We start from the raw sequence: 13,576 nt of genomic DNA, 5'->3' as shown, positions 1-13,576 counted from the left end.
AGCCCCAAGGAGAGTCAGGCTTTGGGAGATTTAGTCGTCTTCGCGGGGGCCTGACTCGTCATTCGCGAATAAACGCAACAAAAAAATCAGGCAGAGAGCGGGGCCACCTCGTGGTGGGACGTTGCGTGAGCCTGAGGGAAAGTCCCTCTCGGCCCGCGCCAAAATTCAAGCGAAGGAAGGAAGGAAGAAGAAGAAGGAAGCTCGGAGGCGGCGGTTGGTTGAGAAGCCGCGACTGGGGCAGGGTCGTCAGGCGGTGGGTGAGTGAGAGATGGATGGTGGTCCTCTTCTTTACCTCATAAAGCTTTCGTAGACCAGACACCGCTGTGTCAAATGCATGTATTCCTCTTCATCATTAGCGATCACATATTTCCACAGCGCTTTTAAGAGTTCCGGGTGCTTCGCGTACGTCATCTCCAACAACAACCCTGTAGGGTAGACCAGCGTCGTTGCCTCTTAGCTGCTGCGCTCTGCTACAGATCTGCCCCAAGCTGCGGCACTGAACACACTCTCGAGAGAAAGATCCGCAGAGCTCCGTGGGAAGAACTATGCATAGGACTGCGCTGATGCACAGTAAGCCTTCTGCAACTTGGTACTCTCTAGATGTTTTGGATTTCAAGTCCCATCAGCCCCAGCCAGAATGGCCAATGTTCGGTGGTGATGGGAGTTGTAGTCCCAAACATCTGGAGGGCCTCAGATTGGGGAAAGCTGCAGTAAATTGAGGAACAAAGTGCTCGTGAAATGTAAAATGCAGGCCAGTGACATCTCCATGCAGAGATTATTATTCCCTGCTGAAAATTTTAAGGCAGAGCTACAATAATAATAACATATTTGTTACTCGCCTCTCCCTCTGGATCAAGGCTGGGTACAACATAAATGCAAATGCCATAAAACACATATAATTAAAACATTTAAAACTAACACTTTATTAAAAGCAGCACATTATTAAAAGGCATCTTAAAATTCAACTGGGTTCTAGTTCTGGGCACCCTTACTTGAAATAGGAGGAGGAGAAGGAAGAACTCAGCATGATGAATTCAGCATAGGTTGTAACCTTAATATTTTGAAGGCTTTATTCATGTCCAGTAGCTTTCTCCAGTTAAAAGCTTGTGATGATAAAAACAGATGGTTAAGATTACATTCTTTACTCTTATAATATTTTACATGTGATGCTATTGTAGTGAGACAGCTCTTTCTGTCATGTTCCTACCTTTTAGCTTTTGAATACGGTGGAGAATATTTCTGCAGCTATTCTATGCTTCTCTTGACAGGCTGATTTGGGAATTCTTTGTGAAGAGAAACTTCTGTTGTGAAAGCACAATAAGTCCACTTTCCCAAAGTATCATTTATTTTAATCATATTTGCCCACGGCCCTTCCAAGCACTCAGGGCAGCGTGAATAGAGTTATTCTTAACTTCGCAACAATCTTGTAACATTTAGGTGTTCCAGTAAGTTTTATTTTATTTATAGTATTTCTATACCATCCTTAAATTCAGAGTTTCTAAGGTGATTTTCAATAACACAATAAAATTATTTTTAGCACTGCATTTAGTGCTGTAAATAATCACATGCATGTGCGCGCACGCACACCAGTTGTAAAGTCTTGAAAAACAAAAAGGCTTTTGCCTGGTGCCTAGAAGATATTAACATAGTAACAGGTGACCTTCCCTGGGGAGAAAATCCCACAAGTGCAACACTACAACTGTAAATGACAAGGGTGAGCAGGGATTTGAACCTGAATTTCATGCATTTAGAACCGTTGCTCTTGCCACTACCACAGCCCAGGGCATTTTACTTTATGCCTTAAGTCTTAATGTTGATTTCTGCTCATGGACCCAACTTTAGATGCTTAAAAGTAAGATCCTGTTTGTTTTTGCTGATGGCCCTTATTTCTGATCTTGTTTACATCACTTGAGTATTTGTTGTATTGTTTTAACAGTTGAAATTATACCCATGTTAATGAAAATATTGGGTGTAAAAAATGCTAAATAATACTTAGGAATCTTGGTATGATAATTCTTTTAAGCAAATATGCTGATTCCAGTTTTGATTTAATTAGTATCAAATCAATATCTTCTTGGGGAATCACATGGCAACTACTCACTGTAGCAGAGCACAAGAAAGCATAAACCTACAGGTTAAATCAGGTCCTCTGCAATCTGTCCCCTTGCAATCCTCCCCCATGCCCTACTTACTTATATCTCATTTCTTTTTTGCTTTTCCATCCATACGTGAAGTTCAAAGTGGAATATAATTATAATGCATATTATATATTATAATCAATAAACTTAGAACTTCAGTAACATTAAAAGCTACAAAAACACCCCCAAAGTAATGAGCTATCTGTCAGCTAGTAGGAAGTTAATTGAGTTTATAAACGTTCATATATAACCCACCATGTAAAACTAGGAGAGCAAGCATATTCATTGCCCTACAGGTCTATCAGATTCTAGGGGAGCCTTCCCCAATCTGGTGCCCTCCACATATTGTGCAGACTATAATTCCTGACCATCGGCCATGCTATCTGGGGCTGATGGGAATTGAAGTCCAAAACATCTGGAGGGGTACCAGCTTGGGGAAGGCTTTTCTAGAGGGTTATGAATTTTCATTCTTGGTCTTAATCGTGACTAATTGCTGCATGATCACACATTTCTAATTGCATTCTTTGGGAAATGTAAGCTTTTGACTTCGCATTTCTTTCTTTTGGCTGTCAGATGTATATGCTCTCTCTAGCTACAGTCCAGCAAATAGTAGTTGCACTAAGGCCTATGTGCTAAAGTAATATTCCAAGTCTCACCATAAAATCAGTTGGACTTGAACTCAGAATCTCATTCTGTTGCTCAGTGGAAGATGTTGATCAGGGGTCAAGAACCTCAGGCCCAGGGACCAACTCCAGCCTTCCTGGGGTACCAATTAATTAATTAATTAATTAAATTTCTATACCGCTCAATAGCCAGAGCTCTCTGGGCGGTTCACAAAAATTAAAAACATTCAAAGTATAAAACAACAATATAAAACCATAATATAAAATACTATATAAAAGCTCAACCAGATAAAAACAGCAGCAATGCAAAATTACAAATTTAAAATACCAAGTTGAAATTTATTTATAGACTGTTAAAATGCTGGGAGAATAAAAAGGTCTTCACCTGGTGTCTAAAAGCATATAATGTAGGTGCCAAGCGAACCTCCTTAGGGAGCTCATTCCACAGCCGGGGTGCCACAGCAGAGAAGGCCCTCCTCCTGGTAGCCACCTGCCTCACTTCCAGGCTGTTGTATAGTGATTTTTCACAATCTAAAAAGGTTAAAATGCCTCTTTAGACCTAATTACTGGGAGTAATAGCTTTAAGCTACTTGGTATTTTTTGCCTTCCACCAATGAAATGCAGTCCCAAGAGCTTCCCCAAAATTCAGTGCAACCCTTTGGCTGAAAGTAGTTCCAACTCCTGTGATAGATCTCTAACATGTATAATGACTGAAAAGTAAATTCCAGTGAATCTGATGAGACTAGCATGACCACCATTTTCTGGATTGTGCCCAATGGATTTTATGTATACAAGTTTTGGCAAACAACAGAATTACAAATTGACCATTTTCTTTCGTAGGTTGGAAGTAGGTCTGCTTGGAATCCCCAGGGAAAACAATTAAAATGTACATCAAATCGATTGTCCTTGAGGGTTTCAAGTCTTATGCTCAAAGGACAGAGGTTAATGACTTTGACCCGCTATTCAATGCCATTACTGGCTTAAATGGAAGTGGCAAATCAAATATCCTGGACTCCATCTGTTTCTTACTGGGCATCACCAATCTATCACAGGTGAGTGTATGCCTCAGATCTCTACTGTAACCAACACTTCCTTCTAGTAGCCATATCTTGTTTCATGGGGAGTTTTAGGCTCACAATAAAAGAGTTCTGTGGTGTGGTTAGCTTTTCCCACTACCAATATGTAATTATTACAGCACAAAACTATTGGTCCCATGGATAGCATTGAGGCTTGGACCAGAGAAAAAGGCTTTGTCATACATCCCTTGGGCTGCTTTCAGTTTCTGTTCAATAAAACCAAACAAATTATTGCCTATTTTACTGTGGTGGTATGGTGATGAAATAAGGATGTTACATACTGACAGTACAACTATAAAAACAAAACAGGAAGGTTGTTAGATTAGGAAACAATCTTTGTCCTGCTCAGACCTGCACAACTGAAAACCAAATTTTGTAGACATGTGTAGCTATGATTGGCAAGAGGCCCAAGTCCATTCTCCCAATATGGAAATGGAAGATTATATGATGTTTCCTCGGTGTGATACCTGTTGAACCTTGACCTGAATGTTTGCCTATGACATCCTTCCCCAACTAGGTTCCCTTCAGATGTGCTGAGTTACAGCTTCCTTCATCCCAACCAGTGTGATCATGTTGGCTGGGGACGATGGGAGTTGTAACCCAACGCACCCGGAGGGCATCAGGTTGAGGAAGGCTGGCCTCTGACATGACTGAGACAGGACTACAGTTTGGATGGTTTGTGGACTGGCCAATTAGGGTGCTGTCTCAGAGCTCAGGTATAGGAATCCGAATTATACTATGCCCCTCCCCCCCAGGTGCTGTCTAGGGGCCATAGGACTGCTTTCCCCATGTACAAATATAGACAGAATTGGCGTAGTTAAAATAAAATGACATTACAGCAGAAGTAATTTCCTGCTACATCTAATTCTTACTCATTGTGGGAGAAGAGGTGGACAAAACGTTTTATAGAAATTAGGTGAAATGGCCCATTGCCTTGCAATGCCGTTTTTTTAAATCCTATTGAGCTATACATAACACTATACATGCCCTATTGTATCATACAACTGACCTGTCTTAAGTATATTACTCTTATTTTGCCCTCCATCCCACCCACCCTTTAAAATGTATAAACTTCATCAGCTGACAAAATGTTTAATTTCTGACTCCAAGAACGTGTCTGTAGTCTCGTAGGATGTCGATTAAATGTGAATGAAGTTTTTGGATGAAGCCCTATAGCTTAAACACACTTGTGTATCCTATTGATTTACCTGGGAATGATTATTACTTCTTCAACATTTTCAGGTGCGAGCTTCAAACTTGCAAGACCTTGTTTACAAAAATGGCCAGGCTGGAATTACTAAGGCTACTGTATCGATCACCTTTGATAATTTTGATAAGAAGCAGAGTCCGCTAGGGTTTGAGAATCATGATGAGATTACCGTCACAAGACAGGTGAGCCAGGTTCTAGGCACTTCTGTATGTGTTATAACCTTAACAGAGAATTATGCAAATAAAAACATGAAGAAAGTATATTATGAAATCCTTGTGATTTTTTTGGCACGTCTAGCCAAGTGGTGCACATGCCAAGTGGTCCACTTGCCCGAGCAGTGTAATATCAGATGGGGCCGGGGACTACTATGTTTTGTTACGTAACAGACCCTTGTTTCTTTTCTTTTAAGGTGGTGATTGGAGGTAGAAATAAATATCTAATCAATGGTGTGAATGCAAACAATACTAGAGTACAGGATCTCTTCTGCTCTGTTGGACTGAATGTCAATAATCCTCACTTTCTTATCATGCAGGTAAGGTATATTCATGCATCTGGTCCCCATTCACTCGCCTTTTTCCTCTATTTCCTATTTTTATTTTAGATTGTAAATCTGCTGGCTTAGACTCAAGACATCAGTCCTGTGCTATCTGGGAGTAAGCCCCACTGAACCCAGTGGGACTTTATTCTGAGGAGACATGCATAGGATTGTGTTTATTTTATTTTATTTTTAGCCCCTTCTATTGTTCCCATTCTCCTTGAGTTTCCTTTAAATAAAATGTGTTTTTTGCTTCTGTATTAGGGTCGTATTACCAAAGTTCTCAATATGAAGCCTCCAGAGGTAAGCACGGCAAAGTATTTTCCCTTTGTACTTTTTTTTTTTAAAAAAAAAAAAACACAACACGATTTCACTTGATATTGCAATTTGTTTTTCTAGATTTTGGCAATGATTGAAGAAGCAGCTGGCACAAGAATGTATGAGTGCAAGAAATTAGCTGCCCAGAAAACAATAGAGAAAAAAGAGGCCAAACTGAAAGAAATTTGCACGGTATCAGATTTTTGGATTTTATTGGTTCTGTAGAATTGATATTGTCTCTTTTCAGAAATAGGATGGCTGCTAAAGTTCCTCAAAGTAGATTTGACATTTTAAGGGAGGGAGGTATAAAGGACCAGTATCAAAGCACATTTTGTTTCTCTCGAAAGTCTTCCTTGTTCTTCACTTTGCTTGTTTTTAATTATTATTATTTTCCATTATTGTCAATCACGATTGTGCCCTCTTCTTAAAATATGACATGAACATTTGGGAAACTGAAAATTAAGTACATTCTGCTTTGTGTTTACAGATTTTGGAGGAGGAAATCACACCAACCTTGCAGAAACTGAAAGAGGTATTTCCCATGAAGCAAAAAATGCTTTACATTGCAATCCTATGTATGTTTGTTCAGAAGTAAGGAGCTTACTCTATTGGGTAAATATGTTTAGGACTGCAGCCTGGGACTTTGTCTTGTTTCAAAACTTGAAGTAATGCTATAGTTATAGATGTTCTGACTTGGCCCCAAAAGGTGACTGAGTAGGTCAGACAAGTTTACATTTCTGACTGTATCAACAACATATTTTATTCATATCATTTAATTGTTATAAGCATGGCGAGCTGTCGGTGGGCACAACTGTATGCATTCTTCAGCTCAGAGAGCAGAGCGATGAAGCAGGGTAATTAGGGAATAGGGTTGTTTGTGGGGGACTGGACAGGAGATAGTTGCTGGCGGCTGCAGGGTGAGGTGGGAAGTCCCTCCGCCTTCCCTCGAAGTGAACGTTCAGGTTGTAATAGGGCAATGCACAGAGAATGATGCAAATACTATTGTTTTGATATTTTGATTGTCTGAGCCTCTGAGCCCATCTAGCTGACTTACCCCCTGGTGGGCAGGAATGGGAGTGGAGAGGCATGGAGCTCCATGTCCCCACTCCCTGCCCACCGTCCCGCCCCATTTCCTCCCTCCAAAACCCTCTTCCGAGGTCATTTGTGTGGCCTCGGAAGAGGAGTTCCTGCAGAGCTTTCTGTGGTCACTGCTTAGGGAGAGTCCTCTCTCAGATTTCCCCTCCTGAGATTGTAGCTCTTTGTATGGCTTTGTGGTGAGGGAAATCCACAATATCCAGTGGGCCCTCCCAGGGACTGTAGGATTGCTCTGTTCATGGGCAAAATGTTGTGTGTGTTTCATTTCTCTTGCTTTCCTCTGAAATTCAGTGTGGAGCCAGTGTGGTGTAGCGGCTAGAGTGTCAGAGTGGGAGTCAGAAGATCCAGGTTCTAGTCCCTGCTCAGCTGTGAAAGCTCACGGGGTGACTTTGGGCCAGTCACAGGCCAACCTACCTCACAGGGTGGTTGTTGTGAGGATAAAATGGAATGGAGAAGGATTATGTATGCCACCTTGAAGGAGGAGGAAGAAAAGGCGTTATATAAATGTAACAATAAATAAAATTCTGATAGACCCAAGCTATTGAAGCAATCTGTTCTTGGAGTTACTAATTTGACTGAACTTTCATACAAAATGCATTACCATTGTTGACCACATTTTCTGTTCTCATTACACTGGGCGAAATGCAATGTCATTCATGCGGACTTGCTCGTGCAATGGGACATTCCCCTCTCCCTCCCTGAAAGCCCCTGTGCATTCCCAAAATTTGCTCTGGAGGCTCCCCAACCATCTGGAGCAGATGTTCAAGGTTATGGGGAGGCTGCAGAGGGGAAGAGGAGAGGGTATCAACCCCCATCTCCCCATTCGACTGATGGAAGCTGTTTCATTGACGGCGGAAGTGGGTGGGGACTCATCTTACTGCTTGTCCTATCCAGGAACGATCCTCCTATTTGGAATACCAAAAGGTCATGCGAGAGATAGAACATCTGAGTCGTCTGTATGTCGCATATCAGTTTGGATTGGCTGAAGAAACCAAGGCACGTTCTGCTGATGTGCTAAAGGAAATGGAAGGCAATATTTCAAAGCTTCAAGAAGAGATGATTGCAAATGAAAAGAAGGTGAAGGAGCTTGGCAAAGAAATAACAGAAATGGAAAACAAAAGGGATCAAGTAAGTCCCTTAAACTATTCAGCTATTATTGTTATTTAAAAAAAATGTGCCAATACCAGGAATAATCATCATTTTGTCTGTAGATGTAACACAGAGAACTCCTATATGTGGAGTTTGTAATAGTATTCATTTCCATAATACATTAATTCATTTGATAGAATAGCAATAGATCAGAGCATGCACCATATAGTTAACCCTGGATCGCTAACAAAATTGGGGTTTGAGGCTTCCACTTCAGTCCTGGCCTTTGTGTTTCAGGGCTCCTCGATAATTAAGGCTAAAAATCTCCTCTAGATGGCTGAGTTTAAGATGAAGCAGTCTCAATATAAGAATCTATTTATAGTCTTAGTTCTTACAGAGGACCTAAAACATCTCATTTACTGAAATTTTAAAGCATGAAGTCATGGAACATGTAATGTGTTTAGTTGTAAGTGGGACCATTCCCATGAAGCAAAGTGTACAGTAGTGTTCGCGAAATAAAAATTCCAAGGGGGGGACTTTGTTTATCCCTTAGCTGGCACAAGAGACATCCAAAACATTAAGCTTTTAGTAACAAACAAGACAGTTTTTCCCCCTTTATCACTGTTCCTGGAGGGATTCCGAGGACAAAGGTTGTAGATTCCCCAGACACCGTCCTTCTCACTCTCTGGCAGTGCCAGTGAAAGATTTAAGGAAAAAATCAGACAGGTACTTTTTCAGGCACACTCGCAAATACTTTGAACGGTTTTTTTTTTATAAAGTTGGATGTATTTGTAGGAATTTGGTGGTGTGCTTCATTCACTAGAAGAAGCTCTTGCAGAAGTTCAGAGGACTGACACCAAAGTGCAAAGTACCCTTGACATCAAAAAGCAAAACTTGCAAGGGGAAGAAAAAAAGCATAAAGAGCTGGTGAAATGCATGGAAGAGGTAAGCACTGGGCATTTTCTCTCTGTATTAAACAGTACACTTTCCTTGCCCTCATGCACTCACGTGCACCCCTAATGTGCTCGCTCAGGGCCGTACTTAACAGTATACAGCATGCAAAGTACTTCCGTTTTTAGAAATGCATCACAGCATTTTTAAAGGTAACTGAGCTTGGGCTCAATTGCAGGTATAGCTGGTGTACCATCTGCATCCGCATTATACACTAGTATGCACCGGGAGGTTCATGCTTTTTTCTTCTTCATTGTGACACACCTGGCTTCCCTTGCGTTTTACTGGACCACACTGCAGCGTGCACATGACCTGCATGTTAAAAGGGTAACCTGTCAAGCAGCTCCTCCATGTACTATCAAAGAAGCTTTAAAAGAAGGTGACTAAATAACATGCGCTACTTTGATGCCATTAGAAAATCTCAAGGGGAGGGGGTGATGCAAACTGACGCAATCATGTTTAGTGTTATCACATGTGCTTTTAGGGCAGTGGTTCTCAACCTTCCTAATGCCGCGACCCTTTAATACAGTTCCTCATGCTGTGGTGACCCCCTACCATAAAATGATTTTCGTTGCTACTTCGTAACTGTAATTTTGCTACTGTTATGAATCGTAATGTAAATATCTGATCTGCAGGCTGTATTTTCATTGTTACAAATTGAACATAATTAAAGCGTAGTGATTAATCACAAAAACAATATGTAATTATATATTGTGAAATCTTTATTTCTAATTACAAATAAATGAAATTTTGTCTTGAAGCATGGTGTAGCATGGGTAACACTCTTAATATAACAACAGTAAACTACATTGCTACATTTTGCGGCCGTTTGCGTAAAAAGCCAACGTCTGTGCGAAGGTAATTATAATTCAACACAGCAGCTGCTTTCTACACAGTAGCTGCTCTATACACATGTGTGACTGGTCCGCATAAATACATTAGGGCGCCAACCCTGTCATATACACTTGCATTTGTACGGGGTGTATGTGACAGGGTTGGCGCGATGATGTCATCACGCCGGGCACTTGTATGTGGGCGTATCTGCATGTGGGCAGACCCTCCTGGAGATGGATAGAGGAGCGGTGTCTCGGTTCCTAAGACCATCGGAAAGATGTGTTTTCCGATGGTCTTAGGCGACCCCTGTGAAAGGGTCGTTCGACCCCCAGGTTGAGAACCGCTGTTTTAGAGCATGAGTGGGCGACATGTGGGCCATGGAATCTCCCACCAATCAGCTTCATGGGATGACTTCATGGGCTTCTATTATTTTGAGACAGGGAGAAAAAGGTCTCTTTTTCCACATTCTCCACACCATGCCTAATTTTGTACACCTCCATCAGAGCTCCCCTCAGCCTCCTTTTTTCCAATCTAAACAATTTTTGCTATTGTAACCTTCTCTCATAGAGAAGATGCTCCAGCTCTTTGATCATTTTAGTTGCCCTTTTCTGCACTTCTGCGCCTACACCAGCCCCAGTTCCAAGTGTGGTTTGTTCCTGCAGGTGTGTTGGGTTTCCATGTGTCTCTCTGGAACCCAGGGCACACAGGGTTTTCCACACACAGGCATAGCATGAAGTCGGGAACCAGCAACACAGTCCTGGGTGTGTCTACTTGGAAGTAAGCCCCACTCAGTTCCGTTAGACTTGCCCCCTAAGAATGCTACATTCAGTTCCATTGAACACTGCTTCTGACTAGACCTATATAGGGATTCTCTGAAGAGGAGGTAGAATCCTGGCAACCTCATCTTCTAGCTGGGCTACTAAGGCCTTTGGACGCACCAGTCAAATTGTGCAGTTCTTTGGGAACTGGCTGTGGTTAGAACCATCTGTAACGATTATTTGGTATTGCTGCAGAATAAGCAGGAAGAGTCAATGTTTAAAATAAGATGCTGCTGCTGTACTTTCTGATTAATTGGGTCCAACTTTGTGGGCTTCTGCGAGCACGAGCTGCTTATTGTATAAACCCGTTTCCTCTTTAAATCAGTGTGTGTGTGTGTGTGTTTAATTATCTGCAGTATTTTCTCGTAGGATTCTAAAGCTTTGGCCTCCAAGGAAAAAGAAGTCAAGAAGATCAGTGACGGGCTGAGCGCTCTTCAGGAGGCCCGCAATAAAGACACCGAGGCCTTGGCTGCTGCACAGCAGCACTTCAACGCTGTGTCTGCTGGTCTGTCCAGCAACGAAGATGGGGAAGACGCGACTCTCGCGGGACAGATGATGACTTGCAAGAACGATATCAGCAAAGCAGAAACAGAGGCTAAACAAGTAAGGGGCCGGTGCCTGCATCTCTTGGGGGCGGGAATCCTGTGCCGTCTTAAATACTAGCAGGTGTATTAGGCTCATAGGCTCTTGTAGGATTGCCACTGGTGACAGTAGGGACTTACCTATAAATACACGAGCAACAATAATACTGGGAGAAAGAAGCAACGGGAGAGCTCTCCTTGGCAATATATCGAGGGCTATTATGACAAACAGGGCTTGTTCCCCAAAGGCTAGCTCTTTCAGGCTCTCTCATTGAATTCACTCCCCAAAATACCTTTTTCCCTGTAGGAAAGAACATTTTCATGTGTTGTCAGTGCATATTGAATTGTGTCTTAAAAGAACTGGAAGCACATACCGTTTTAGAAGGCAGAAATGTTGATCAGATTTCATGTGGTGCCCCGATGGCATTGTTGAATATTTCAGAGACATCAGCCTTGTTCAAATGTAACGTACTATGCAGGGTTAATTAAGTCACAAATTGCTTCCAGCACACTCCTCACTTCTGCTTTGGTTAGCGACCTATGATCACTTTGTTTCCTTGGTTGTTAGCATGGTGTCTGTACCTGGATATTTTGGTTGTTTGAGGGTTAAACAGCCCACAGTTAACCTACGGTTTGTTGTTGGATTAACTCTGGGTTGTTTAACCCTTATTAAGACTAACTTCTGACTAGACTTGCTTAGGATTAGCACTTCCTTAGCACTGTTAGTTAGCATTACAGCCAGCAGAATGCATCCAAACCCAGGGACTCAGGATTGTTTAACCCCTAAACAATCCATAGTGCCTGGGCTTGGATGTATTCTGCTGACTGTAATGCCCAGTAACAGTGCACTCTTAAACAAGTCTACTCAGAAGTTAGTCTCAATAAGTTCAGTGCGGCTTGCTCCCAGGAAAGTGGGTAGAGGAAGGCAGCCTATGTTAATTGAGTCTCATGTAAAGAGGCTGAATAATAACTTCAGGTTCCATGCAGAAAAAAAATGGGTCTGTGGAAGTGCCGTCTTAGACTTGTCCCGGGTTTTCTTTGCAGGCTCAGATGAAGCTGAAGCATGCCCAGCAAGAGCTAAAGGCCAAGCAAGCTGAAGTAAAAAAGATGGATAGTGGCTACAAGAAAGATCAAGATGCATTTGAAACGGTCAGAAAGCAGAAGGAGAAATTAGAAAATGAAATGAAGAAACTCAACTATGAAGGTTTGCTCAGACATAACAATTGTTTGTGGTGGGGAGACGGCAAGGGGAGGAATACCAAGAATGAGGAAAGAATTTGTGCGTACCTTGGCCCTTTCTGCACCTAAGGATTATCCCAGGAAAATGGAGGGATTGTCCCTGCCTGCTCCCGGGTCCCCTGTGTGTCATTTGGATGCACAGGGATGATCCCCTGGGGGGGGAGGCAGGTGTAGAAACGGGCCATGTCTAGAGACTGCTGAGAAAGGAGACAGTACAGAATGACATGTGAAACTTTCTATGGGGAGCTTCTGCTTTGCATGCATGGAGGTGGGTCTCTTGAGATGAATTGCTATCTCTGCATACTCGTTCCTCTTGGGCCCTGCTGTTCATCAGTTACAAGACATAAGTCAAAAGTGTAACACGGACGCGCTAATATTGCATGCATGTAGGCCGGCACATATGTGGGACATCGCTATGGGTAAATGCTCATTTTAGAATGTTTTAAAGATGTTTTAATCATGTATGGTATGTTTTTAATCAGTTTTTTAATGTGTATTTTATATCATGTTTTTATACTGTTTGTTTTATACTTTGAATGGTTTTAGTTTTTATGAACCACCCAGGGAGCTTCGGCTGTTGAGTGGTATAAAAATGCTAATAATAATAATACCCATGTCATGTCATGTGTCATCTTTCAATTGGGTCCTTGTCATTAGTGGCACATAAATCAAAGTTGCCACAGGGCTCACGCATTTTACCTGGCACTGCTTTTAAATGAGCTGTGTACTTCCTCCTAATCAGCTTCATTCTGTAACCTTGTAGACCGTTATTCAGTGGATTTTTATTTTATTTATGAATTGGCTGTTCTAGACAAAAAGGAAGAGAGCCTTTTAGAAAAACAACGGGAGCTGTCCCGTGTGGTTAACCGCTTGAGAGAGTCCTATGAAGCTTTAATGTCCAGGTTCCCCAATCTCCGCTTTGAATACAGGTAAGCCTACAGAACAATCTGTTTGATTAAATCAGCCTTCCCCAAGCAGGTGCCCTCCAGGTGTGTTGGAGTAGAACTCCCATCATTCTCAGCCAGCATGATGATGGGAGTTGTACGCCAACACACCTAGAGCACAACAG

At 42.0% G+C, this 13,576-nt stretch overlaps 1 protein-coding gene across 1 annotated transcript in view; it reads left to right on the top strand.

Moving 5' to 3' along the window:
- The first annotated feature begins 208 nt into the window (after positions 1–208).
- SMC2 (structural maintenance of chromosomes 2) overlaps positions 209–13,576 on the top strand; it is a 33,881-nt gene continuing 20,513 nt past the window's right edge. Inside the window, exons 1-12 of the mRNA XM_063128532.1 lie at positions 209–257; positions 3,602–3,813; positions 5,080–5,229; positions 5,457–5,579; positions 5,847–5,885; positions 5,982–6,092; positions 6,388–6,432; positions 7,890–8,123; positions 8,880–9,029; positions 11,057–11,290; positions 12,313–12,472; positions 13,319–13,436. Of these exons, the coding sequence (XP_062984602.1) occupies positions 3,646–3,813; positions 5,080–5,229; positions 5,457–5,579; positions 5,847–5,885; positions 5,982–6,092; positions 6,388–6,432; positions 7,890–8,123; positions 8,880–9,029; positions 11,057–11,290; positions 12,313–12,472; positions 13,319–13,436 (1,532 nt within the window). The 5' untranslated portion in view covers positions 209–257; positions 3,602–3,645. The remainder of the gene's footprint in view (positions 258–3,601; positions 3,814–5,079; positions 5,230–5,456; positions 5,580–5,846; positions 5,886–5,981; positions 6,093–6,387; positions 6,433–7,889; positions 8,124–8,879; positions 9,030–11,056; positions 11,291–12,312; positions 12,473–13,318; positions 13,437–13,576) is intronic.

Source organism: Elgaria multicarinata, chromosome 6 (assembly GCF_023053635.1).
Source record: "Elgaria multicarinata webbii isolate HBS135686 ecotype San Diego chromosome 6, rElgMul1.1.pri, whole genome shotgun sequence".
In the NCBI taxonomy this organism is placed as follows: domain Eukaryota; kingdom Metazoa; phylum Chordata; class Lepidosauria; order Squamata; family Anguidae; genus Elgaria; species Elgaria multicarinata.
Note: the sequence above shows the minus strand (reverse complement) of the source record. Positions and strands in the feature narration are given on the sequence as shown.